Source organism: Cavia porcellus, unplaced genomic scaffold, assembly GCF_034190915.1.
Source record: "Cavia porcellus strain 051 isolate PalLab524CR breed Dunkin Hartley unplaced genomic scaffold, mCavPor4.1 scaffold_20, whole genome shotgun sequence".
Classification (NCBI taxonomy): Eukaryota; Metazoa; Chordata; class Mammalia; order Rodentia; family Caviidae; genus Cavia; species Cavia porcellus.
Genome location: NW_026947503.1, coordinates 59,176,143 through 59,203,597, shown reverse-complemented (window position 1 = coordinate 59,203,597; position 27,455 = coordinate 59,176,143). Strand labels below are relative to the sequence as shown.

The window sequence follows — 27,455 nt, the reverse complement described above, 5'->3', positions numbered from 1 at the left end:
AAACATGTTACAGCTGGACATAAACTGTTCTGGCCTAAAATTTCTTGTGCTGCCTCAGTTAAAATTGAGTGATGTTTTAAAAAAAGTCAGTTCTCTGAAACATCCAGCAAACCACAGAGAAAATTTTTTTTTGTCTTTTTGAGACAGGACATCACTATGCAGTTCAGGCTGGCCTTGAGCTCACTTTGTAGCCCAGACTGGTCTTAAACTTGCAATAACCCACCTGCCTCAGCCTCCCAAGTGCAGGGATCATAGGCATGCACCACCACACCCGGGTCAGAGAGAATTTTTTTTAAAATTGTGACTGTATTGTCCATGTAGATACCTTTATTTCCAGTTAGCATTCCCTACACAATACAGCACAGCAGCTACACAAGAGGATGTGTGCAAGTTCTGTGCAAATACTGTGCCAGTTTGTGTAAGCAACTTGAATATGTAGATTTCAGTGTCTCCAGGAAACAGTCCAACTTAGGTACCTGGGAGGTGATTGTTCTTGCTTCCTTGCCCCCTTGCAATGTTCTAGTTCCTCTCCACTCTCTCGTCTTGCCTCATTGATACGTCTCTAACCCTTACAAACTGGAGTTTCCTTTGCCTCTTTATGATTGAAGGTGTAGCTCAGCATGCCCTAAGGCTTTGGGTTCATTTCCCACCACCCCACCCCATCCTTGGATTTCTGAAATGGCAGATATCAGGAAACAGAGGATAATGCTTAATGGCCCAGCAGGACAACGCACACTTGTAACTCTAGCACTCAGGAGACTGAAGCAGGAAGATATGAGTGCATGAGCCAGTCTGGGCTACATAAGATCCTGTCTACTCCCCCAGCACATTTAATTACTGTCTCTTAACATTTAATGTTTACTCTTTAGCATTTAATATTATTTTTATGTGCATATATTGCAGCTACATTTTATCTTTGTATTTTGATTGTGAATACATCTTTACATCTTGTTCAGAAATATTTGACAATAAATTCAACTAGAGAATTCAGGACCATATTGTGCCCTGAAGTATTTTAAGATTATTTTTATGTGCATATATCGCAGCTACATTTTATCTTTGTATTTTGACTGTGAATACATTTTGCACGTTCTTCAGAAATATTTGACAATAAATTCAACTAGAGAATTCAGGACCATGTTGTGCCCTGAAGTATTTTAATGATTTTAATTGTTTCATTATCTGTGCAGTACCTGTGTCATATATGGAGAGTGACTTATATCGGTTTTGTTAATCTTTTGAGTCCTCTAGGCTTGAACAGAGCTGCCAGTGGTAGGCTTTCTCTACATTTGCTGCCTGAATGGACTAAGGGCAGGAGGATCACTGCAAATTTGAGGCCAGCCTGGGTTACATAGGAAATTCAAGCCTAGCCTGAACTACATAGTGAGACCCTGTCTCAAAAAAAAAGTACAACTGTATAAAAATATTAAAATATATAATAAGGCATGTGGAGACTGGCTGGAAGAAAGCAGAGGACATGTAGAGGGCTGTAGTAATAGATAAGGCAGGGTGGATAACATGGGAGGTGGTTATAAAAACCCTGCCTTCCCTGATAAAATATTCAGCCTCAGTTCAGTGGTGTTCTTCTTAAACTCACCCTTAACCACAAAATATTATTGACATTTCTATGCAGTGGACTTTTCCAGATGACCTCTGATTTTAAAGCAAAAATCTAACCTAAGTAAAAAAAACCTCTTGTACAAAGATCCCCATGAGTCAAGGCAGAAAACTCACTTTAATGTTATCTACTTTTAAAATTAGTAAAATAATAGCTATGTGAGGTTTTAAAAATTCAAACATATGGTGGACATTTGTAATCCCAGAACTCAGGAAGCTGAAGCAGGAGGATTGCTGCAAGTTTGAGGCCAGCCTGGGCTACACAGTGAATTTTAAGGACATGCTGGACTGCATAGTGAGGCCCTGCCTCAAAGTACATACATACATACATACATACATACATACATACATACATACATACAAATCGAACATTAATAGGAAAATAAAGAAAAACAAAACTCCTACCTTCTTCACCCTTTTAAGTTCCACTTTTTATAAGCATCGGACTTTAACCTTTTCTAATTTTAGATCTCCATAATTCTAACCCTTATGTCTTATCAAGTTTAAGCAGTATCTATTAAACTCCTATTGTAAAATAGCAGTATGTATCTGTTATGTGGCACCTGCACTCTTTCCCTTTTTTCCCAGTACTGAGGACTGATCTCTAGCCTTTATTTTAACTATGTGGTAGACAGTGTTTCCATAAGTTGCCAAGTTTCTCAAGCTAGATTTGAACTTGTGTTCCTCCTGCCTCAGCTTCCCAGAGAGGTGGAATTACAAGTATGCACCACACTCCTAGCTCCCTATTTTTTATAATTATAAATTTTAGTTACAGAGTTGTAATATACTCGAATCTCAGTTTCTTTTTTTTTTTTAATTTTTTTTTGTCTTTTTCGTTTTTATCGGTACCAGGGATCAAACTCACGACTGCCTGCTTGCAAGGCAGGCGCTTATGCCGCTGAGCTAAATCCCCAGCCCCTCAAATCTCAGTTTCTTAACCTTAGACTGTTTCTTGTTCCATAACCTTACACTTCTATAATGTAAGATAAGAACATTAGAATGTCTAGCTTTCTCTTTCCCCTTTTACTTTCATCATTTGTAAGAGCCCAGTTTGGCCAAACTCCAGCCATCTTGAGTCCTAGACACCATGACTGCCCCTATTTTCCCCGGTTTCTCAGCATATTGTTAATAAACAAAGCCATAAAATAGTTATCTGGAGCTTTATGACAGGACCCATGGCCATAAACACGCTTGATACCTCTAACTTGAGAGGAACCACGTAGATTCTGGCATGGATGAACTTCCTGACCACTGCATAGCCCCTTCCTCTGACTCAGGTCACATACACTCGTCTTGCTACCACCCAACCCACTTCGTTGGTCAGGCACCAATAAAGAATACTGTGCAATCCTTGATCTGTTCGCTTTGTAGTCTCACGGCACCTCGTACACTAGGACTAAGTTCTTCCAGAACACTATTCCTTTTGTGTGGGAGACAACTCCCTTTGAATCCAAAACAATTACTGTGACTTCAATTATTTGGAGACTGATTTCCTTATACTGATATGTAAAAAGCTGGCTAGGGTATTTCCTTCTCTCTTTGATTGGCTCTAAGCATTGCAAGTAAGGCTAGCCGAGGTGCTAATATGCAGTCTCTATAGCCAACGGACAGTACTGTTTCCTCGACTAGCATAGTGTTCTACAATACAGATAGCAAAATGTTAGAGCAAATAGCTCCAGGAATGTCAACTGGGTATAGCCTCAAGATAAGAGGCTATGGCCCCCCAGGGCACAATAATTTGCATAGTCCCCCAAAACAATTCCACTGCTACCTTAATTGGATTTGTAAATTGATCCTTCTGCATATCTCCACAACTTAGAGATGCCAATCTTGCACCTGGCCAGCCAGCTCAAGTTACTCACTTAATTCCCACCTTCCTATCACTCATCCCTGAGCCACCCGCTTCTTCACAAGATGATAAATTCTGGGAGAGGCCTAGGGTCAACACCTTTGTCCGAATGTCCTCATGAGGATTGGGCTTAGAACCTCTTGGCTGCTCTTAATTTGGAATATGTCTTGGTGTCTTTACTCTTGCCCTGGGTTGCATTGGTGGTGGTAGATTGGAATTAACTTGCTGGGATTCCAATAACATCTCAATGGGATTACAAATATAACTTTTTGGATTGTGAGGAAAACTAGAAAGAGGATTACAATACTTGGATGACTGAACTCATTATTTGGGTTTACAATACATTTGTATAGTGAAAGATTTCTAACAACAGAAAGAATGTTACAGAATTAACACAGCATGGACAAAGATTGGAAGTTTTTGAGGTCTAGGAAGAATGAATGCTGGGTGAGCCTGCTCAAAATCCTGCTCAGATGAATAAATTATTAACTGTTAATGGTTTCTTAGTGTACTGTATATAGGTGCTATTGTCCAGTAAGTTGGTTGTGAATATACAGTACATATATATCTGCAAACATCCAGGTCAGGACATTGAGGCAGCTATGAAAAGACATTCACAAAAGACTTCCAGAACTGCTTCAGAAAGTGCCAAGAACATAATTCCTATGAAATTTGCAAGATATCCTTTAATTAGTTCCCTGCCACAACCCCAGCTCCTACTCTTTTATTGCCATCTTGTAATAATAGTATGATCACTTTCCTCTATGATATTCCTGCCACTGTGGTAATGACAGATTCTCCTAACCATTCCGTGTTTGCTATCACTGAAAACATGTAAGGTCATAAAATCGTAAGGAGAAAAAGTTTGTTCTGGTGTATCCAATTCATCATCCCTACATTGTGGCAAGTGAAGCACAACTTCTCATCTCATGGCAAGAGAGTGAAAGAGCAGGAGGGGGCTGGGGTCACCCCCAGTGACCAGAAGCCCTGTCGCAGGTCTCACCATCTTCCAAGTGCACCACTTTGGAGACTAGCTTTCAGCACATGGCCTTTTGGGGACACTCAAGATCCAGGTAGATCACTGGTCCCTCTTTCTGCCTATGTATATTTACTGATAATAACATCTAAATTTTAGGGAATCTTAATACAATTTATGTACTATATCCTAATACCTGAAAAGATATTACTGAAAATGATGTTTGCTTCCACAGCCCTTACATAGAAATGGAAGCCTTTTATTTGGTTCTAAATCCAGGCAACTTTGGAAGAAAGATTTCATGATTTGGGTCAGGGATTTAGCTCAGTGGCATAAGTGCCTGCCTGACAAGCGTGATGTCATGAGTTTGATCTCTGGTATAAATAAATAATTAAAATTAATTCACAATCCTCGTACAGAAACACATGTGCTTCCTTAGACAGGAGTGAAATGAAGGGCCAGGGGTAGTGGCACATGCTCGTAATCCCAGCACTCAAGTGGCTGAAACAGGATTGCCATGAGTTAAGAGGCCAGCCTGAGGAAAATGCCGAGTTCAAGCACAGACTAAACTGCACAGCAAGACCATGTCATTTAAAAAAAAAAAAAAAAAAAAAAAAAAAGTTGAAAGCCTGTTTTACTTTGTTTTAGGCAGGGTCTCACTATATATTTCAGGTTGGCTTTGAACTCACTTTGTACCCCAGGCTGGCCTTGAATGCTGTGATTCTCTTGCCTCAGCTTCTCACGTGCTGGGATTACAGACATGCAGCACTATACCCAGCTTGAAAGGCTCCTTTCCACTTCCACAATGCCAGGATCCTTGAAAAACAAATTGTGGACTACTTGTCTTTAATGTTTTTATGTTTAAAATGTCAATACATATCCTTAACTGCATTTTACTGAGTAATGCAACCAAAATCATTTTCAAAAACTATATTCTTTTTCAAAGTTTGTAACAAGATAAATGATAACTTGCATATCATGTATGCTGGAGCATAATTTGGAACACCAAAGCAGGAAATTAAAGTGAAAACTGGTAAATGCAATAATATTGGTTTAAAACCTATTTCTGGGGATGGGGATTTAGCTCAGCAGCATAAGCGCCTGCCTGCAAAGTGTGAAGTCATGAGTTTGATCCCTGGTATACAAAAAACCCTATTTTTGTGTAATCTATTCCTTCCTATTCTCAGATCATCTGTCCAGGTAAGGCTGGACATTCCTTTTGCACCCTGAAGATTCCTTATCCATAATTTTAAAATGACTTCCTAACATGAATTGTTTTTACATTTCTTCCTGCACATTATTTAGATGTATTCTGTAATCGTGTTTTATATACCAAGTAAACATGTACTTATTTACTTTAAAATCCATCTTTTGCTGTTTTATATTTATTTATTGTTTTTGTGTCCTTGAACTATGTAGCTCAGGCTGGTCTCAAACTCATAGTGTTCTTTATGCCTCAGCCTCCCGCCCAAGTGCTGGGATTATAGGCATGCGCCACCTCCCTCAGTTTTCTGTTACTTTGGAATGATGATGGAATTAGAAATGACAGTGATTTCTAGAGCACAACAAAAAAGAAACTATAAAGGAGATAAAAAAATTTAAAATTCTTATGCACCAAGATATCATTAAAACAGAAAGGGCCATACATATAGTGTATCATTCACAACTAATTCTTAAAAAGATATTTAATAGCTAATAATTTTTTTTTTTTTTTTCTTTTTCCTTTTTCCTTTTCATCGGTACCAGGGATCGAACTCACGACTGCCTGCTTGCAAGGCAGGCGCTTATGCCGCTGAGCTAAATCCCCAGCCCCTAGCTAATAATTTTTTTGTGAGCAGAGCAATCTAGAAGTATTAGTTGAAAACAGAAACTTCAAAAATTAAATCTGCAATTCACCAAGAGGCAACAAACTGATTTATGTGATCATTAAGTCTGGTTACTACGTGAGTCTCCCTAAAGTACTGCTTTCTGAGTTTCAATTACCCATGGTCACAGTGGTCCATAAAATCTTGGAACTACACTATTCATAACCTTTAAAGCATACGCTGTTCTGAACAGCATGATGGACTCTTGTGGGTCACATAACCACATTGGGTACCTTAGTGACCCTTTAGTCACCTGGCAGGCATCTTGGGTATACGCTATGGTATCACAGAGCTTGTGGTTCAAATGACCCAGTTATTTATTTAATAACAGCCACAAAGTGCAAGGGTAATACTGCTGGCAATTCAGACATATCAAAGGCTACAAAGTGCCTCAAATAAAAATGTAAAAGTAAAAAAAATTGTCACAGTTGCTAGGACATGGGGTCTTAGAATTATCCCCCTAGAACAAGGGAAGAACTAAAGTAGTAGAAATTATATAAAGTATGTAATTTCTAACGATACAAAAAGTATATGAAAACTCATTTCACAAAGTGATTATGAATTTGCCAGGTTTAAATTTTTTCACCTACTGGTACGTATTTATGTGTCTGTGTGCACTTAAAAGACAAGTTATTTTGTTTGAATGGAAAGCCCAGACAATGCTGTGATCACAGCTAGACTGAGACTGTGAAAAATACTAGTGGCAAGGAGTCTACCGGTAGATTGTCGGGTGAGTAGGTCTCAGCTTGCAGGCTTCACAGTGAAACCTCTATCCCACAGACCATGTCTGTGAGAAGTAGAAAAAATGCTAGGAGTTGTATTTCCCAGACTGCCTCATAGATAAGGTTCCAGATTTTGCCCCTCTTTGTAGCGCTAAAGATTGAACCACTGAACACTGTTCACACTGAACTGTATGCTCAGCCCCTTTCTTATTCTTCAAACTTTAAGATAGGAAGTAAACTGCTACATTGTCCAGACTAAGCTAGAATTTGTGACCTTCCTATATCACACAGCATCTCTGTATCATAGGTGACTGTGACCCTTTTTATGACGAGCTCAAGAAAATCTGCCTGGCTTTAACCATGGAGGGAGATACTATCTTTATTATACTGCACAGTAAGAAAACCTGATTCACTGTATTTATAGCCCTGGAAACAAAGGTTGTCACAGCCTCTGTTGCAAAACGTGCAGAGATTGAAGAGACCCATGCAAAACTATCTCCCAACAGACAGTAACAAACTTTTCATTTGAACTATAAGCATTCTGATTTTTCGTTTTTCCGGAGACAGGGCCTCACTTTGTAATGCAGGTTGACCCTGAACTTGTAACTGACTCCCCCCACCCTCAATATACTTCAGTTTCTCAGTTGCCCAGGTTAACAGTTCTAGTTCTGGTTCCTGTTACTTTTCCTTCTTCGAAATGTTTGGTCACTGTGATGCATAGCTGGTCACTATGAGGCATACTGTAAGAACCAAACCCCAACGGACAAGCTGTCCTGCTTGCTTATTCCATGTACGCCCTAGATCAGCACAGATCAGGGCCTGATATTCTGGGGTTAACTGACCTCCAAATCCTGAGTGTTGTTTCAGTGTTTCTGCTTGCCATTGCAAACTCACTATGTGGCCCAGGCTGGGTTTGAACCCATAGCCATCCTTCTGCCTCAGCTTTCCAAGTGCTGGGATTACAGATGTGTGCCACCAAATCTAGCTCACTGCTCTTCTTTTAAAGCCCAAACCAGGACTCGTCTTTTAAAACTATACTTCTATCTAGTTGTGGAATCTAACAAACAAATACAATCAGGACTAACTGCAGTATGCTTTCTATCCATGCTAGCCATTAGAAAGCACCATAGCACTCACTCTTAAAAGTCTCCATCCATAAATTACTTTTATTTCTCATTAAATGAGCAGAGTCATTAGCATATTAGTAACAGATATGTTTATTATTACATATCCATCAGTGCGGCTTTCAATACCACTTGAAACATGCATATCATCCTAGAGACAATCAGTTTTCCAGTGCTTCTTATTTGATACACATTACTGCAAAGCCATTATAAATTACTGAGGAGGTATTTGGTTAAAAAAATAAACAATAAATCATCCTGCCTATATAAATTAACTCTTGTTATTCAACAAGAGTTTAACAGTATTTATCTGGTTATTCCTATGTTAACTGGAAAACATCATGGATGTATTGACATACTTTTATACTGGTGCAATCTTGTATAATTTTTCAGACAGTTTTATAAAGTCATTATTGTAGCAGGTAGTTTGATGAAAAGATTGTACTCAATTTATGAAAGTCCAACAAACCTCTAAATATTTTAAATTAAACCAATTATCAATGAAAAAACCCACTGACACACATAATTTTTCTGAAAACTCTTTTTTTGTGTTTTTTCCTTTTTGCAATTTCTATACTTACTCATGGCAGTAAAATAATTCTCTCAAATTAAGGCACTAAAAGGGCAATGCAACTCCCACTGAAAGTGTTCTAAGAATAATTTACATTTCAAACAGTGCATACATTCCTTATATGTTTGTTAACTTAATGTCTTTATCACTTAAAACCACGAAGAAATACATTATACAATTACAGAAATGATGTACCCCACAAAATTCTTTTAAACTTGGTTCTTTTGTACAGTTAGTTCCTAATGTCTCTAGTAGTAATATAACTCAATATGGCTTGGCAAAAATGCATAGATTAAATGTAATTTTTCTTGACTTCTCCCATTCCCCAATCTACAAATCTGCTGAGACATATACAGTATTTTGTAAAGCATAATATATTTAATTTCTCCATCAAGTCCACCATGGGAAATCAATAGTAAGGCTTTTTTAATTCTACAGTGAGAGCACTGAAGTTCAAGTGATTCACTGCTTTCTTAAAATAGTTTTGTATAATCTTGCAAGAGCACAAAAAAGTCACTTTAAAAAAGAAAAAATCTTCAGTTTGTCTCATTTTGAGATATTTTCTTTACTCCTTCCATGAGCTGATCTTGAGAGTGATAGCCATTCCACTTGAAAGTGAAAGTTCCTTCCTCTCATTCATACGAGGAAAGCTGTTCTATGACGACTGACAGGCGTTCTCTCAGAAATTAAAAGAGGCAGCACCTTTTTAGAAAAATAAATCTAGCTAAGCTTCCCCCCAATTGTACTTGCAGTACACAGTAATAATTAATCTAATTACCTTTAGGCAAACCTGCAATTAAAAAAAAAAAAAAAAACCCTCAGTGTGCTTTTGTGCCAAAGCAAGGACAGAATAACAGCGATCTTAACCCTGAAGCCTGTGATACTGGTGTCAAAGAAACAGCCTGTCTGCTCTGCATGGTTAAAGAAGCCTGGTGTATCAGGTAGCATCCCACACATTTCCACAGCAGTAGGTCATGTGGTTAACTGTTGGGGGAAAGAAAAACAGTGTAATTTAAGAGATGCACTCAGTTTAATTAACAATACAAGAAACATGCTGGAGAGAAGTTTAAGGGTAAAGCTTAGGTGCAGAACACTCCTAGCGTAAGCTGGGTTTCAGTCCGAGAACACATTCATACAACACACACACATGTACATGTACAAGAGAGGGAAACATATATTATTTTTATATAATTCACAATTATATAAAATTTAGAAAGCAGTGAAATTATACATAGTAATATATCTTTTTTGGCTCTATTCCTCAAATATATTTTTTTTATCTAGTTATAACCCTATTTTAAACCATTTTAGATCCAGCATATACACTATATTTAGGTGGTTGACACAGCATTCTACAGAATTAAGTCAACAGTGATGACATGAACTGGAATAGTTTGGTAACAGCAATATACAGGAAGGGATAGTTTGGTAACAGAGCAATACACAGGAAGCAAATGGTATGGGTCAGACGTGGTTACCAACAGCAATCAATGAAGAAAAGAGATGAATTAAAGACTAAGAGGCTTTAAGGTGATGTCACTGTGGGTCTCAGTTTCGAGATCTGATTTTAGATACTAATGGAGGGGTTCCATTTGAGGCTTTAGGAATTAAAAAAAGAATCCAGGGAATATAGCTCAATGGAACAGCACCTTCCTGGCAAGTGTGAGGTTGTGTGTTTGATTCCTGGTACCAAAAAAAAGTCCTCACAGAATTTAAAAAAAGAAAACAAAAAAAGTCCCAATCCTTAGGCTGCGTGATCTTATTACTTTCTTTGTGTTTTACTGGTATGTAAAATGAGACCTTAATGGAAGTACAACTTTTCCCTCAAGGTAAATCCCAAAACTGTTTCTCTTAGCACACACTATCACATTTTTGAAGAAAAAATCCATCAAAAGTAAAAGAGGACACTTGGGAGACTGAGGCAGGAGGATCATTCAGAGTTGGAGACCAGGCTAAGCTACAAAATGAGCTCAAAGCCAGCCTGAACTGCACAGTCTCAAAAGGTCAAAAATAAATGAATGAATGAATGAATGAATGAATGAATGAATATTAAAAATAAAATAAAAGAGGTTCTATACCTGGGAAGTTTTTATTTATATTGATAATATAAAATAATTTTCAATAAAAAACCTATGTTAATGTAATTAAAGAAAACATTAGAAAAAAGAAAAAAGAAAACATTAGAAACATTTCATTTGAATTTTAAAACCAACTACTGCTTAGTTACAATATTAAGGACTAAATATATGCCATATATAACTACCTTTGATAATAAAATTTGACATGAACTAAATGTTACATTTACTAATATTAATATCAGAAATGTTATAATAATATAAGCAACTGTAGGTCATCTATGAAAACCAGCTATAAGTGATATCTAATAAGAGGAAAGAATTAGATTTCTGATTTTAGAAAGTGTTACCTAATCAGTTTTACATTGTTAAAAAAGTTACCACTTGAATGCTTACCTAGTTTTTCCAGATGTATTTTTAACCACTTTCCGGAAAGACTGATTTGCAGTGGATCTTGTAGAAAGAGTTCGAGGTGAGGCACGAACAAAACCAGATGGTGGATTTTTAGGGATCTTCTTTACTAAATGAGTTACCCATTTTTTTTGCTCATCCTGAGAACATGCTAACAGCAGCATATCTCTTGCTGATGTTATATCATAACTTACTACATTAAAAAAAAAACACACAATTAAAGTGATGTAACAGTAAAAAAAATCCAAACTTATGAATGCTTATTTCAAGTTCTTAAACCTTTAAAAGATTTACTATCCTTAATCATCTGTGAACTTTATCTTTTTCTCATTTTAAAAATAAATCAAAATCAGTAAAGTAAATCAGAAATACAAAATAAAAATGAAGTGAAACAAAGTTATTTATAGAACACAAGTTTCTTATCTTAAAATAGCCACAGTTTGTATCATTTTCCTTTAAGTTTACCTCTATTAAGACATTTTGTCTCTAATACAGCATGCTGGTCCCAGCAGAGAAAGAGACAAAGAAAATAAGGACAAAGGGGAAAAAAAAAAAAAAAAATCAAAGGAGGAATGTATGAGAACTCGTCTACAGTCTTTGCTGTAACTTAGAACAATTTCTTAGTGGCTTTTTTTTTTTTTTTTGGAGACAGGGTCTCACTCTGCAGTTTAGGCTGGATTTGAGCTGACTTTGTAGCCCAGGCTGGCCACAAACTCATGGTGATCTTCCTGCCACAGTCTCCCCAGTGCTAGCATTATAGGTGTGTGCCAGCATGCTCAGTTGGCAAGGGTTTCCTTTTAAGAGGATAATTCATTTGGTGCAGTGATGCACATCTGCAATTCTAGCACTTTGGGAGGGTGAACAGAAGATTGCAAGCTGAAGCACCTCTAAGACTCCTCTCAAAAAAAAAAAAAAATAAATAAATAAATAAAAAAATAAAAGTGCAGGGACGTAGCTCAGTGGCAGAGCACCTACGGGCTTTGTCCCCAGGAGCAACAGAGGTGGGCCTTCTCATCTCTAAAAAGCTAACCCTGTAGCTGGGAAAACCTGGCAAAGTATCACTTCTTATAACTCCCCTCCTTTTCCATTTTGTATAGAAGCTGCTACAAAAAGTTGTTTCATCAGGACTTGGAACTAAATTAGTAGCAGGTGGTAAAAAATAACTAGCATGCCTTACCTTTACACGGGGAAATTAAGTCCTCTTTCTTGTCTAAGTGATCTCGGTGGCACTTAACGTGGCATCTACGACACTCTAGGGCAGGGGGTGGCTTGAAAACATGCCACAGAGGTTTGGCACATGCTTCACAGTTGGCAGGAAAGTGGTAGAGTGTAGGAATGAACTCATGGCCTTTGTGATTCTGGAAATTAGTTTTTTCGGCTTGTTGTACTGGCTCCATCTCTACGTCTTTTCTACATTCCCCTTCATTTGCATACAGTATCTACATTTAGAAATGGTGAAAGAAAGAAGACAAAAAGATTTTAAGAATAAAGTTTAGAATGTATTAAAAATATTGGCAGATTTTTAATTTGCCTCACAAAAGCATTTAGTATTTAAGGAAAAAAGTCTTTCAAATTATAATTTCAATTTTTACCTGGAATATTTTAGGAATTTCTTCAGTTTCAGCTCTGTACACATCTCCTTGGGTTACTGGTCGAACATGAAACAATTTACTAAAAGGATAATAAATATCATGTAAGATCTATAAAGATTATTTAACAAAAGACACCTCACTGAATAAGACACATAAGCTATAAATAACGAAATGAAAAGGTGTTTGACATTTTTAGTCATTAGAGAAGTACAAAAAACCACAATGAGAGCTAAGACTCATGCCTACAATCCCACTACTTGGGAGGCTGAGGCAAGAGGATTTCTGTGAGTTCTAGGCCAGTCTGAACTACATAGACAGACCCTGTCTCAAAAACCAAACCAAACCAAAAAGAACACTACAATGAGTATATCATTACACATCTATAAGAACTTAACAATTGAAGACAGTAATGACACCAAATGCTGGTGAGGAAGCAGCGTGGTGGAGTGCTCATATAATACTGTGGAAATGTAAAGCTGAAGTTCCACCATGGAAGAGTGTGTGGTAAATTGCTCACAAAACTAAACATACACCATACGACTGGGCAATGACATTTATTTGGCTTTATTCTGGGAAATGAAGATTGAGATCTATATAAAAACCAGATGTAAACGTTCATAATAACTCCACTCATAATAAAGCAGCCCAAACCTGGAAGCAACCTATATAAATGGTTACACAAACTGTGGCTACTATCCCATGTCATGTGTAACAGTTGTTCTCAGTATCCTCGGGGAACTGGTTCTGGGACCCATGGTAAATATCAAATCCCAAAATGTTCAAGTCCCTCAATAAAATGGTATAACACCTGAAAAGAACTGATGTAATCCTTCCGTATACTGCAGTTTAACTATTTCTAGGTTCTATAATACCTAATACAATATAAATGCTATGTACATATTGTTAGTATTGTTCAGGGAATAATGACAAAATATTTCTACTTGTTATATACACAGTTTTTTTCTTAATATTTATGATCTGCAGGTGGCTGAATCTGTGGGATGTGAAATGCATACATGTGATGATGTAGGGTCAACTGTACAACTTAATAAAACCAAATCAAAACTTGGACAATCTAAAGAAAATTATGCAGAGTGAGAAAAACGGATCACAAAGAATTAGATGAAGGTAGTTAATTTGCCAGAAATTAGAAAGACGTCAAGGCAGGTGGTTCCACTGGCTATAAAAGGGTGGCATAAGGATCACTGTGAAGAAATTTGTGTGAAGGGGTCCACACAAATACACATTTAACATAAAGGCGTAAAATTATCACTGGGAAGGATACCATGGTCTATGTGGGAAAGCTTCATGGGATTGACACCCATCCCGGAAAAAAAAAAAAAAAAAGAAAAAGGGAAAAAAATACTCTTATAAAACTAATAACTATATAGCAAGCTTATTCAAAGTCAATATTAAATATCTAGTTCAGACTTAAAGGGAAAAAAAATGTTGGAACAAACTGCATGGAAAAAAATTCTAACCTTAACTACTGGCCAATTAGTTTGGAATCAACCATAAAACACATAAAATGTGGAACACTTAAAAGAAAATGTGGAACACTGAAAGCCTTCACAACTGTTGGATATGCAAACATTTCTTTACAAAAGGGACAAATCACTTAAAATGTGATGTACACTGGGATCAGCGCATGGCCCCTGCCTGAGTTTGATTCTCAGTACAAAAAAAAAAGAAAAGAAAAGAAAAAGAAAGAAAGAAAAGAAAGAAATTTATATATTAATCTTCACTAAAAGGTACCACTAAAATAAGCCACAGATTAGGAAATACTTGCATTACATATATCTAACATAGAATTGTTACCTAGAATATATACAGAACTCTTACAAACAATCTGAAAAAGAATTTAAAAATCCCCAATTTAAAAGAGGGCAAAGACACTTTAAGTGGTCAATAATCTGGCCATGGTGGTACATGCTAGTCTCAGGTACTATGGTGGATGAGCAAGAAGGATCTCTTACGAGGAGCTCTGGCCCAGCCTGGGCTGCACAGCCAGACCCTTTCTTATCTGTCTGTCTGTCTGTCTTCCCCCCCAACCTCAGAAAAAGAATGAACAGATTTTTTACATCATTCGTAATAAGGAAAATGCAAATTAAAATAATGATGAGCACTTCATATTCACTAGAAGAGCTTTAAAATATGTGAAGGAAACAACTTAAATAATAGTGCTGAAGGCTAGAAAACAGTTAAAGTCATTTTTGAAAACTACTTGGTAGATTTTTAATAATAACCCAAGAGTCTCCTAAGTATTTTACCCATGAGAAATGAAAATTTAAGTTAACAAAAAGAATATACACAGCAGTTTCATTGATAATGACCCCAAACTTGAAGCAAAGTTTCTGTTGTCCATCAACAGAAGAATGGACAACTGTGAAATATTCAGTGGGATCCTACTCAGCCAAAGAAAAGAACAAGCTGGGTGTGGTGGGCTTGCCTGTCATTCCAGCACTTTGGGAGGCTCAGGCAGGATATAGTAAGTTTGAGCCAAGGCTGGGCAAACAAGTCAACAACAATAAAACAACAAAAATATAAAAAAAAAAAAAAAAAAACCACTAAAACAAAACAAAACAAAACAAACCACCAACCTCTACCCACACATACGATGCAAAAGGTCAATTTCCAAAACACTAGGCTGAGTGAAAGAAGCCAAGCACAAAAGTGTCCAAATTATATAACTGAGCTTGAATGATGTTCCAAAATAGGCAAAACTTATCCCAGTGATAAAAACCAGATCAGGTAGTGGAAATGTCCTGTATTTTGCATTGAGTGGTAATTACATGAATGTTCACAATTGCCAAATTTCACTGAATTCAACACCTAGAACTATGTTTTTTAAAAAAATTATTTAAAGAGAAAAAAAGCAAAACAGAAAAAAGGGTAGAAATAATACAGAATTCCAAAATAGAGCTATGAATTTTATATTATGTGTCATCCTATTTTAGCTGATCATTTACAACTAATTCTTAAGAAAACATCAGAATTTTCTAGGACCCAGTAGATTCTATTACCATTCTAACCATAATGAGCTCTACAAATATTAATTACAAAGGAATGGTAATACTTCACTTAAGTTTATGCTTCTCTTGAAAAGAACTTTGCCTCACTATACTTTGTTTATGTCTCATTTCACCTTTTCTAATACTTATCTCTTAAGCTTTTAAATATGGAACTTATGTACGTTTATATATACTTCAGCCCCTATGATAGGGCCAGGGGTTTAGCTCAGCGGTGTAAGTGCCTGCTTGGCAAACACGAGGTCATGAGTTCCATCCCTGGTACCAAAAAAAAAACCAGACAAACAGCACCTATGATAATAGAGGGCAGCATTTTAGATTACAAAGCAGAAAACTCTCCTTACTAGTCATCTTTGATACATTACTAAAAAAGAATACTTTTATAAAATTTCTTCTCAATTATGATCAAAGATACTATACTTTTTGAGATGCTCTTTTACCAAAACCACTAAACATTTAAAATATAAAATCTGATTTTCAAGTGCATGAACCAGTTATACAAAATGTTCCTTTTTACATTTGCTAAAGATTTTAAGTTTGTTAAGAAAACTAGGTAATGTTGAATAACACAAAATGTAAAATAACTCTAATCACAAGTTAACACTCTGTTGATTTAAAATTCAATAAAAGGCAACTTACTCTATATCTAATACCATAGATGGATTGGATTGTTCCTTATCTTGTTCATCATTATAGAACAAAATTTTTTTGCTGCTTACAACAACATACTGAAATGAGAAAAAAAGTTTGAAAAGGAACATTAACTTGGTTTACAGTAATAAGCATATTTGTCATTTATGTCTAGAGTCACATTGTGTTAACCTAAAATCAATGTTAGTAATAAAATAGTTAACACAAGTTCTATCCTTCAAAGCAAAATATATAACAAAATACCAGAAAAATATTAGGCAGGCAGTACCTGTTTCTTCCAGCCATATCTTTTGATATTTCCCCTATTTGGTACAGAAAGCCAACCTTCAATTCTTGACTCTAGGAGAAAAAGAGCATACTGTAGTCAGTCTTAAGTGCTAACGAAAGGAAAAACTGTTAAAAGTCATTTGAGAGCATGCAGCAACAAGCAATTAAAACAACTAAATGAATAAATGCTGTAATTTGCTCTTCCATGCTTCAACCACACAAATCAATTTTAACGGCCATACAAATACTGCAGAAAATAATTTCAAGCCACTTTTCTCATGAAATAACATTTAGTACTCAATAACAAAAGTATGAAGTAACAATGTCTTTAAGAGCCAGGCAAGACTGGAATGGATTGCAGCTTAAATGGAATATGGTATAGAAAACTTTAAATATCATTTAACATCCATATAAAATATTCAGCAAAAAGAAAAAGAAAAAAAAGAAATATGCAGCAAGTGGAACAAATCAGAGCCATGATTTACACAAGAAGAGCAAGCAAAAGTACAGAAGTATCCTATTACTCACAGAAGACAAGAATAGAAGATAAATAAATAAGGAATGCAGGCAGAATCAACTAGATATAAAGAATAAAAGACAAGCATTTTATTTGTTTTCTCAGTACAGTATTCTGAAAATTTTTTTTTGGTAACAACAATTTCAATAAAACTGCCCAAATTTGGTTGGAGGAGAAATTAATTCTACAAACAAGTCTGATTATAATTCTTCTCAAATTAAAAACAGGAAAAGGCTTTTAAGTTTGCAATATTTTGAATAGAAAAAGGGTATAAAATTCAGTTATTAACTGCTAATAGTTAAACCATTTGTGTATGCCATAAATTTCTTCACTACTTTGATCAAGATCTTTCTGATAACCAACACATTAAATATAATGTTTATTAAAATATTTGGGGGATAAAGATAATCCCATTAGAGATGACTATATCAGGCTGCAGAATAGAAAGCTCAAATTAAGTATTTGAAGTATCTAATATTACATTTAAAAGACAAAAGAATAGAACCAGAACTATGATGCTATGTGATCATTTATACTACAGCTCAAATCATGATTCTCTGGGAATGTATACTGCCCTTCTTCCCATAATTTAAAGTCGCAAAGCTCAGTCTTATGGTAATGGTTAACAACAGATGACACCTACTGAGAATTTATTAATTGCTATGTGCTTTACAATTAGTATCTCATGTTTAAAATATTCTGGATGCATGTTAGTCCCATGAGTGCAGGACATCATATTCTGAGGATTACAGGATAGATTTTACTATCATCCTCTACTTAACAGATGAGGAGACCACGGCTTAGCAAGGTAAACTTCCTTGTCCAAGGGTACTCTACCAGTACCCTGTAGTTACAGATACCCAGCTATCTGTAAAAGCTCTAGGGTTTATTTTTAGAACACAGTGTTAGTCTGTCCCCAAAACTTTGCAATTCACTGAATTGTAGCTAATGTTTCTCTGTTCCTATTTGCACCATGTGCTTTCTGTCTCCAAACTTATTTCTATTATTTCCCTTCATACAAATTGTAGGTTAAACAGAAATAGAGAACAAGTTTTAAAGTAAGTTCTTCTTTTTCTTGATTGCTGCTATTTAGTTTACTAATAATGATTTTATTTACTTAGACAGTTCCTTTGTAAATTTTGTGACTGCAAAGAGCATACTCTAATACTTGTTTTATATACTCCATGGCATCTGACACCAGAAGTAGTGCGAGATAAACATCAATTACTTGCTATTCTGTAGTTTTTGTGAATCAGTCAATTAAAGTCGTCATTTGTAAATAATAAAAATCAGAGACAGCTTTATATTAAATAATATGCAGAAAACTACTGACCACATGTTGATCATTCATAAATATTTTATCTTACAAAACAAGAAAACTTACTAGGAATTTGCCTGTTATCGTGGCAAAAATTGTAGCTCTTGAAGTATAGTTTGATAAACATTAACATAAACATGATTTAGAGTAAAAATATTTGAGAATATAATTAAGGACAATACAGTAATTCCTTACTGAAAACAAAAGCCCTTGAAATTTTGATATGTAAGCAAAATTTAATATCCCAAAATATCAACTCTTTCAGTTATTTCTCTATGAAAATGTGTCAAAATTATTCTTTTGGGGCTAGGGATTTAGCTCAGCGGAATAAGCGCCTGCTTTGCAAGCAGGCGGTCGTGAGTTCGATTCCCGGTACCGATAAAGGAAAAAGACAAAATTGTTTTTTCTAGTTGTAAATTTGGGTTGGCAACTAACAGATAAAACATACATACTAGCTTCTGTTTCCTTTTCCATACTCCTGTTTTAGATGCAACTTAATATACCTATTAGTTTTTATATATGAAGATGTCCTCGAAAACCAGGACTAGTTGTGACCTAAGGGGTAATCTGAAGTAAAATGCTGTAAATTCCATCTTTTACATTAAAAAAATGCAGAAATTAGCTTCCACACTGAGAACTTCGGAGTCTACATTACAATTTGGTACACAAGTATATAAACACCCTAGCTCTAGATTTTATATATTTGCACAGGAATTTTAACTTACAAAAAATTAGATATTATTTCAACATCGCCAACTTAATTCTTTAACCCAGCTAAGAGACATAGTGCCTAATAACAAATAAATACTACCCAACAGAGCTACTTTAAGCATAAAAGACTACCAAAGTTAATTTGGATATACTACATATTGCTTAAGAGGTAGAGGACCATTATAAAATACTTCAATTATATTTAAATGTGACACACAAAAGAAAATGAAATTCATTAACACTAAATAACTTAGATTATCTCCAAATCATCAATAATTAATTATTAATCATTAATAATTAATGATTAATAATTAATTATTAATCTTTACATAATTAGGTAAACAGTTCCAAGATAACAGAAAAATAAGAAGGAACACACCATCACATTGAAGTATTTTTTCAACTAGGCAAAATGTAAACCCTACCCTAAGGGTAAATTTTTTTAAAAATGAACACAGTACTGGGGATTAAACTCACATCTTTTGCTCTGAGCATTTTTTTATTTTGAGACAAGAGCCTAGAATTTGCTATTCTCTTGCCTCAGTCTCCCTACTAAGGGTAATCTTGTGGCAGAGCACACTATATAAACATAATCTATCATAGAAACAAAGGGAAAATAACGACACGGAAGAATTGAGAGAATGAAAGTGAGAGGAGTTTTGGTTTGTTTTTTGAGGTAATGTCTCAATATGCAGTTCAGGCTAGTCTTAAACTCACTATGTAGCCCTGGCTAGCCTCAAACTCACAATGATCTTCCTGTCTCATCTGAGGGCTGGGATTGCAGGCATGCACCACCACACCCAGTTAAAAATGTGTTTAAGAACCCCAGAATTTTAAGTCAGGGAAAGAATAACATTTCCAACCTCATGAATTTTAGAATTAAAAAAGTTGGGAGATAAGATGTCCACTAAAAAAAAAAAAAAATTACAGAGGTTAGTAGAAAGGGAGAGAAACAGAAGTGAGGTAAAGGAGGAGACTGATTAAGAAGGTTAAGCTCTCTAGAGGTACAAGATAAAAAGTCTTCACACTGAATCTAAGAGACATTATTAGATATAGTATCAGTTTATTTACCCAATTACTTAAAAAATGAAATCATTGAAGTAAAAGTATGATCCTTTAAAGGTAGAATAAATCTGTTCAGTCTTTCTCATTTAATCTGAAAACTCACCTGCCAATGTTATAAACCAAGTAAAAATTAGTCATAAACTTCAAAAAATCTATATCATTCATACTAATAAGGAATACAGGGGAAAGGAAAAAAATGAAAAGGAAAAAATGGAAACAAAGCTTTTTAAATGAGAAAGATTGAAAGGAGGGTAGAGGAGTGAGAGAAAAACAGGAATCAAGTTATATTATGTACAGGTACAAATTCCCTATAATGTATGTGATGGCTATGTATACCCAAAATGTAGCAATAAATTCAATTAAAAAAAGAAGAACGAATATGGCTGAGCATGGTGGCGCAAGCCTGTAATTCCAGCACTTGAAAGGCTGAGGTAGGAGGATTGCTGTGAGTAGAGGCCAAACTGGGCATATAAACGAATTCAAGGCTAGCCTGAACTATGCTGTGAGACCCTATCTAAAAAAAAAAAAAAAAAAATTCAATCTTTCCTCCTACATATGATCATAAAACTTTAGTTTTATATTCCAAGAACCATTTTGAAGCAACTAGTAAGTGGTGGACTTAATTTACTAGCAATATATCTGACGCAGAGAGAGGAAACAAATACAGAATCAAAAAATTTTACTAATTTCTACTTCCATTTTGAGAAGTCAAGGTTCAGCACTGTTGAGATCTTCATAGTTTCAACACTGAGAAGAATATAATAATGGGGAGAGAGACACCTATCTGGTCTCATTTTATAGCAGTGGAGAAGGTTGCAATCTGAAAACCTTTAAAATCTCTGAAAAATACACTAATACTCTAAGCAATAAATTCAGAGTGGAGCCAGTAGAAACATTTAAAAATTTTTGAAAACTTATGAATTAACTGGGTCAGGATTCTGAAATCTAAGTCTGCCAATCAAAGCAGCTGAGGATCACTTGAATTTAGTTTTCTCAAATAAGGGAGGATGCAGGATAAAACTCATTACTGTCTTTTCTTTCAAATCTTCTATTTGTATTCAACAATAATAAGTAAATCTCTTAAGTTTTTTATCTAGTATTTTTTAAAAGCTATCTAAACATTAAAACATGAATGCTAAAAGTGTAAAACTGGGAGGGTAGAAAGAAGGCCACCCCAGGAAGCAAGCCCAGTCTGGGAACCAGCACCATGCACGGCCGCTGCCCAACTGGAACAGCCAGATCCTAGCTCCTTCCAGTGCGCGGGCTGAAGAAGTACTAATCCCCGCATCCTCCCAGTGACTGGCCTATCTGGAGACACACAGGCTGTGATGATAGCTATGGAGGTGAAATGCAGTTGGATGCCTGTGGTATTTTGCTGTTTCACTGACATTGCAGGTTTGTCTAGGTTGTCCAGTGGTCTGATCATAGGTTCAGATGATAGTGGTATGATAGTGGTTCACAGTGATATCTGAGGGGGGATCTCCTTCTGAGGGTTGCAAACAGTTGATTCCCTATGGTCTTGTTTTAGAAGTCCTACACATTGTTTCCATTGTTGAGTTGGGTTTTCTTTTGTTTTGTTTGATTATGTCAAATCCGATGGCAGGAGCAGCTATTTCAAAGATAGCAAGAAATACTGTTGCAGCAATTTTGGATCTACCTATTGGTTTGTTTTGAAGTCCTTCACTACAGTCACTGTTTTGTTTTTGTGGTTTCTATTCTATTGTTTGAATTTTTACTATGTCCGAAGTTATCTGCAGCTATTTTGAAGACATTAAGAGGCATTATGGTAACTATTGTTGATTTCATGTCTTGAAGTTCTGGTTTGTTTAGATTGGCTTTATTCTGTTTTGTCCTCTTTTTTTTTTTTTTTTTTTTTTAAGAGACAGGGTCTCACTACATTGCCCAGGCTGGAGTGCAGTGGCTATTCACAGGCGCGATCCCACTACTGATCAGCACGGGAGTTTTGACCTGCTCCGTTTCCGACCTGGGCCGGTTCACCCCTCCTTAGGCAACCTGGTGGTCCCGCACTCCCGGGAGGTCACCATATTGATGCTGATCTTAGTGCGGACACCCAATCGGCATAGCGCACTGCAGCCCAGAACTCCTGGACTCAAGCCATCCTCCCACCTCAGCCTCCCGAGTAGCTGGGACTACAGGCGCACGCCACCACGCCTGGCCTGTTTTGTCCTCTTTAAAATAAAAAAATAAATAAAATAAAAAAAAATGTTAAGCTGGAGGTGCTGGTGCACACCTGTAAACCTGGCACTCAGGAGCCTGAGGCAGGAGGATTGCCAAGAGTTAAGGACTGAATTACATAGTGATATTCTGTCTTAGAGGGGGACATTATAATATTAAAGTGAAATGAGATAACAAAAAAGCCCTGGTTAAGATTTTAACTGACACTAAATAGAGTGAAGCGTTCCTTTACTCAAGCTGAGGGTGGTGGTGTACTCCTGTAATCCCAGCAATCAGGAGACTGAGGCAGCAGGACCTTTGCAAGTTCAAGACCAGTCTGGGCTACAAAGTGAGCCCAAGGCCAGCCTGAACTGCAAAGAGAGATTCTGTCAATAACAGACAAAACACACAGGCACACAGACACACCCACACACACATCCAAAACTCCTACTACAAGAATTAACAAAGAGGGAATGAACTACAACTTTGGTTAAAAAATGGAAGCAATGAAGCCAGTAGTCTTCTCTAAAAGTCACAGTCTTACTAAGTCTACTTTTAGAAGGCTGTTCAAAACAGCAGAAGCTGGAGGTTCTGTTAAAGCCCAACTCATTCTCCTACAATGCTGTGTGCCCACAAGTTTCGCAAGAGGGAGGTGGTTTCAGAGGCCCCAAGTTGAAAACCACAGCATCCTTGACCACCAGAACATAGATCTCCTTCCTGTTTTCCCTCCTCAGACACCAGACTCCTCTGGGTTAGCAAAGCTCCCAAAGAAAGCGGGACAGGATCACAAAGTATGCAGCAAGGAATTGAACTCACTTCCCATTCTGAGTCCTACTTTCTTAATAAAGAAATATCATTTAAAAAAAGAAAAAAGAAACACCAAAAAAATTTTAAGTAATCTATCAAGTTTCCTATATAACATTTTAAAAGTACAATGTATTCTTTTAAGATAGAACCCCTGCAATAATTTATGCTGCTTCATAAATATCACATACCAGTCTGAAATATGCTAATTAAATTTTCAAGTTTATCATCACGTAAACCAAACTTTCAAGACCCCAAACTATCATTTCTACTACTAAGCCAAGAATGAGAAATTTATTCTCCATTAGAAAAAGCAGAAAAGAAGAAAGCCTGAAATCTTAGCCACTCACTTCTGGCTTACTTGGTTCCCATTTCCTCACTGCCCTTCATTCTAATTCTTTTTATCTATTTCCCCCAATTTAAAACTGGACAAAGTCAGATGAAAGCGTATTACTACTATACAGAGTGAGCTTCTATATACAGCTACTATCGCCTCTGATTATGAAGAACATGTCTCAGTTTTTATACCAGAATATATAAAATATCAAACAGCTGTTACTCGCAAAAACACGGACAATTTTCTTTAACAAAAGTCTTGAGCAACAGCTTTGACTTTCACCATCACGGTAGGCTGCTCAAAACAAGTTTATACACTTCAGGTTTCTATTCAGGTAGAGCTCTGAGGTCCATGTTAGTAGTCTAACATTGGGCCAGGGATTTAGCTCAGTGGTACAAGTGTATGCTTGGCAAGTGCAAGGTTGTAAGTTTGATCTCCAGAACCAAAAACAAAAACAAGTCTAAGATGGCTCGTAACCCCTTTTATTCGAGAAAACATTGAATTCACTATAATTTTTATTCAACAAAATATATACTTAGTACATAACCATCATAGGTCTTAGCTATCAGAAACAATTCCTCCTCAAAGATCCATGGACATAATTACAAAGAGGTAGAAAACCAAATTAAAAAAAAAAAAATTTCCATGACATTTAAACAAAGTTAAATGATACAACAGAATTATTCTTACCTGGAAGGTTTCCATCTGTTTCATCAGCACTAGGAAAACTAGCAACACTAGTAGAATCCGAAAGGTCCAAAAGTTTAGCTCGCAATTGTTCAATATCACTCTCTTTGCTAGCCAACTGCAACTGAAGCTCATTCCTATGTGTACATTCTTCTACCAATTGCTATTTTTGAAAAATGTGAAGATAATAAGTAATCAAGGTTAAATAACTTCCAACATTAAGAATTCAAGCATAATTAATCTAAATGGCTAGCACGAAAACACTAAATATAAAATATGTGTGTTTACCATAACATGATGTTTTTTTGAAGGGAGACAGGATTTCATTATGTTGCCCAGGTTGGCCTCAAACTCCTGGGCTCGAGTGACCCTTTGTCTCAGACTCGTGAGCAGTGGGAACACAGTCACATGCCACTATGCCTGGCCTGAGACTGAGAGGCAACGTGGAAATGTAAGCTCTTTCTCAGTAATATGATGCTAGGATAAGCTGTAAGCACTTTTCCTCCTTGCATTCAGGAGAGTTTTTTTTGTTTTGTTTTTGTTTGTGTTTTAACATAAGGCAATAAAGGAACAAAAACATTAGGAAATGCTCTGCTAGCTCTAACTGAAATAGTTAAAAGATAAAGAAAATGTCTTAGGATGGAGTTGAAGATTGGATCTAAAATTATACCAGAGACCATGTTTACAATTTTATATGATTAACACTCCAGCAAAATAAAAAATTAAGGTTGGTATCTGGATTTTAGAAAAGTCTTGACAAGAGAAAACCTCTACCCCAATTGTAGAACATATTACAATAGAAGGGGCTGGGATGCAGCTCAGTGGAACAGCGCTTGTCTAGCAAAGCCAAGGTCCTGGTTTGAATCCTGGCAGTGCAAAACGTATTGTAAAGGACACATTCCACTTTCAGTTTGAAAACCAATGACAACAGCAACAAACAAAACCTGTGACTGTCTGTCTTAAAGTGGCTGCTAAATGGTAACAACTATTCAAGTTATAACAATAGGCAATAATAAAGTATCTTTCTAGTTGTTCAAGATTAATGTTGTTAGTAGTGAAATAATGATCAAACCGTAAGTCTACGAACTCTGAAATTTTTCTGCTAGGAAAGTCATTCTAAACAAGACAAAGAGTTAAGGAGACACAATAACAGCAAGTTAAGAAAACGATCCTATATGCCTCAGTGTGCACACACACAACCTACCGCTTGCATTTCATTCAGCTCCTTTTGGTGTTTCACTACCATCTGGTTGAATTTTTCTCTCTCTTGGTTCAGTTCCAGTTGCAGTTTTCGATTTTCCTTTTCTTTCTTTCTCAAATCTTGTGTATTAGCTTTCTTTCTATCAATTTTAAAATCTTTGCGATTCATTATTTCTGCCAACTTGTTAACAGCCTATTTAAACATGAAAGTGTTATTAGTAAGAATTTATAGCTTAGTTTAAATCTGCACTAAGTAAGAATTTTTCTCCTTCAAAATCAGGAAGCAGGGCTTCTTTGTGGGTTTGAAATGTTGGGATATGATAACTGTTAACACCAGCAACTAATATTAGAGCTGGAAACATGGCTCAGTGGTAGAATGCTTGGCCAGTGCGCAGAAGGCATTGGGTTTGATCCCCAGTACTACAAAAATAGTACAAAAAATCTAACACTGACTTTTCTCTATTTCAAAGGCAGAACCAGATAGGCTTGCAAAAATCCATTCATTGTTCAACAATTCCTGTGCACCTTCTGTGGTGTAGGAACTTTATTAGGTACTACAGACAAAGACAGAAATGCAGTCATTTCCCAAAGCCATCCTAGTCTGGTGCAGAAAACACTGCACAGTGATAAGTAAAAAGAGACATACAAGAGTACCATGAGAACACTGCCAGAGTGAGGTTTTTCAGAAGTCAATGCATGCTTCCTATCGGTGTATGTGCTTCTTAAAAGACAAAGAGGAGTTGGATAAGCAAAGGGGAAATAATCAGAGAAGGTGGGAAGCCAGGCATGGCATTATAAGCGGAGGAAACAGTATGCAGGCAAAAAGTAGGAAAGCAAAGGGACAAGCATCTCACTAGGTGCGTCATCCTCAGATCCTTTTGAAAGTAAAAAAGCGGGGCTGGGGATTTAGCTCAGCGGCATAAGCACCTGCCTTGCAAGCAGGAGGTCGTGAGTTCGATCCGTGGTACCGATAAAAATGAAAAAGACAAAAAAAAAAAAGACAGTAAAAAAGCATGCAAATACAGTTGAGGCCAATCCCTTTTGCCAGAAGGAAAAAGTACATTCACAATGAGACAGAATGCTAAAAACATTTTAAGACTGGCTACATAAACAAAACATAAGTCATGGTATATTTGTTTTGCAGTAATGTGAAAACAAAAAAAAAAAAAAACCCAAACCAAAAAAAGACTGAAGATGTATCTTAGCAGCACAGTGCCTGCCTGGCAAGTGCGAGGTCACACGTTTGACTCCCAGTACCAAAAAAAAAAAAAAAATGTATGTATGTATGTACCTTTCCATTAAGACAGGAAAAAAGTCCTAACCATCATCATTTGTACACAGACTGAGTTTCATGAAGCATGAGGACCCTCTGAGAAATTTTAATACAGTAAAAGTTTACTTTATAGAAGTCATACATGCATATATGGGTTTTAAAAATAAATCCAACATGTCTATCCCCCATCAAATACTACAGAAAAAGTAAAAAACAAAAATACAAAAACAAAAAAAAAAACATGTAATGCCATACCCTAAATGACACCTTTGCTAAAGCCTTTTTTGCTTTTCTTTCAATTTGTTGGTTGCATATTATCTTCTACGCTTCCCAGATATAAAAACAAATTACATGCATAGTTAATGGATTTTAGAAACACAGTTAAGTGTTTAAATCAAGAAAAATTTACTGCAGTAATGACTCACTGCCATCACTCCCCCTCAGAGTATTCCTCCTCCTTTCAGACACATTCATCATGTCTGTGACTGTTAGAAGCCATTCTGGAAGTCTTTTTTTCCTGAGTGTCTTTAGTTCAGCTGTTGTGACTGCCTCAATGTCCCGAATCAGTTTAAAACATTTACCTTTTATGGTCATTTTGGTATTGGGGAATAAAAGGTGT

The 27,455-nt window shown here is 36.2% G+C and overlaps 1 protein-coding gene across 1 annotated transcript in view; it reads right to left on the bottom strand.

Annotated features, from left to right (window-relative positions):
* Positions 1-8,228: 8,228 nt before the first annotated feature.
* Rock1 (Rho associated coiled-coil containing protein kinase 1) overlaps positions 8,229-27,455 on the bottom strand; it is a 123,347-nt gene continuing 104,120 nt past the window's right edge. The window contains exons 26-33 of the mRNA XM_003474112.5: positions 25,568-25,756; positions 24,367-24,526; positions 16,751-16,821; positions 16,471-16,559; positions 12,803-12,881; positions 12,388-12,649; positions 11,196-11,403; positions 8,229-9,708 (exon numbers count right to left, since the gene is read on the bottom strand). Of these exons, the coding sequence (XP_003474160.2) occupies positions 9,705-9,708; positions 11,196-11,403; positions 12,388-12,649; positions 12,803-12,881; positions 16,471-16,559; positions 16,751-16,821; positions 24,367-24,526; positions 25,568-25,756 (1,062 nt within the window). The 3' untranslated portion in view covers positions 8,229-9,704. The remainder of the gene's footprint in view (positions 9,709-11,195; positions 11,404-12,387; positions 12,650-12,802; positions 12,882-16,470; positions 16,560-16,750; positions 16,822-24,366; positions 24,527-25,567; positions 25,757-27,455) is intronic.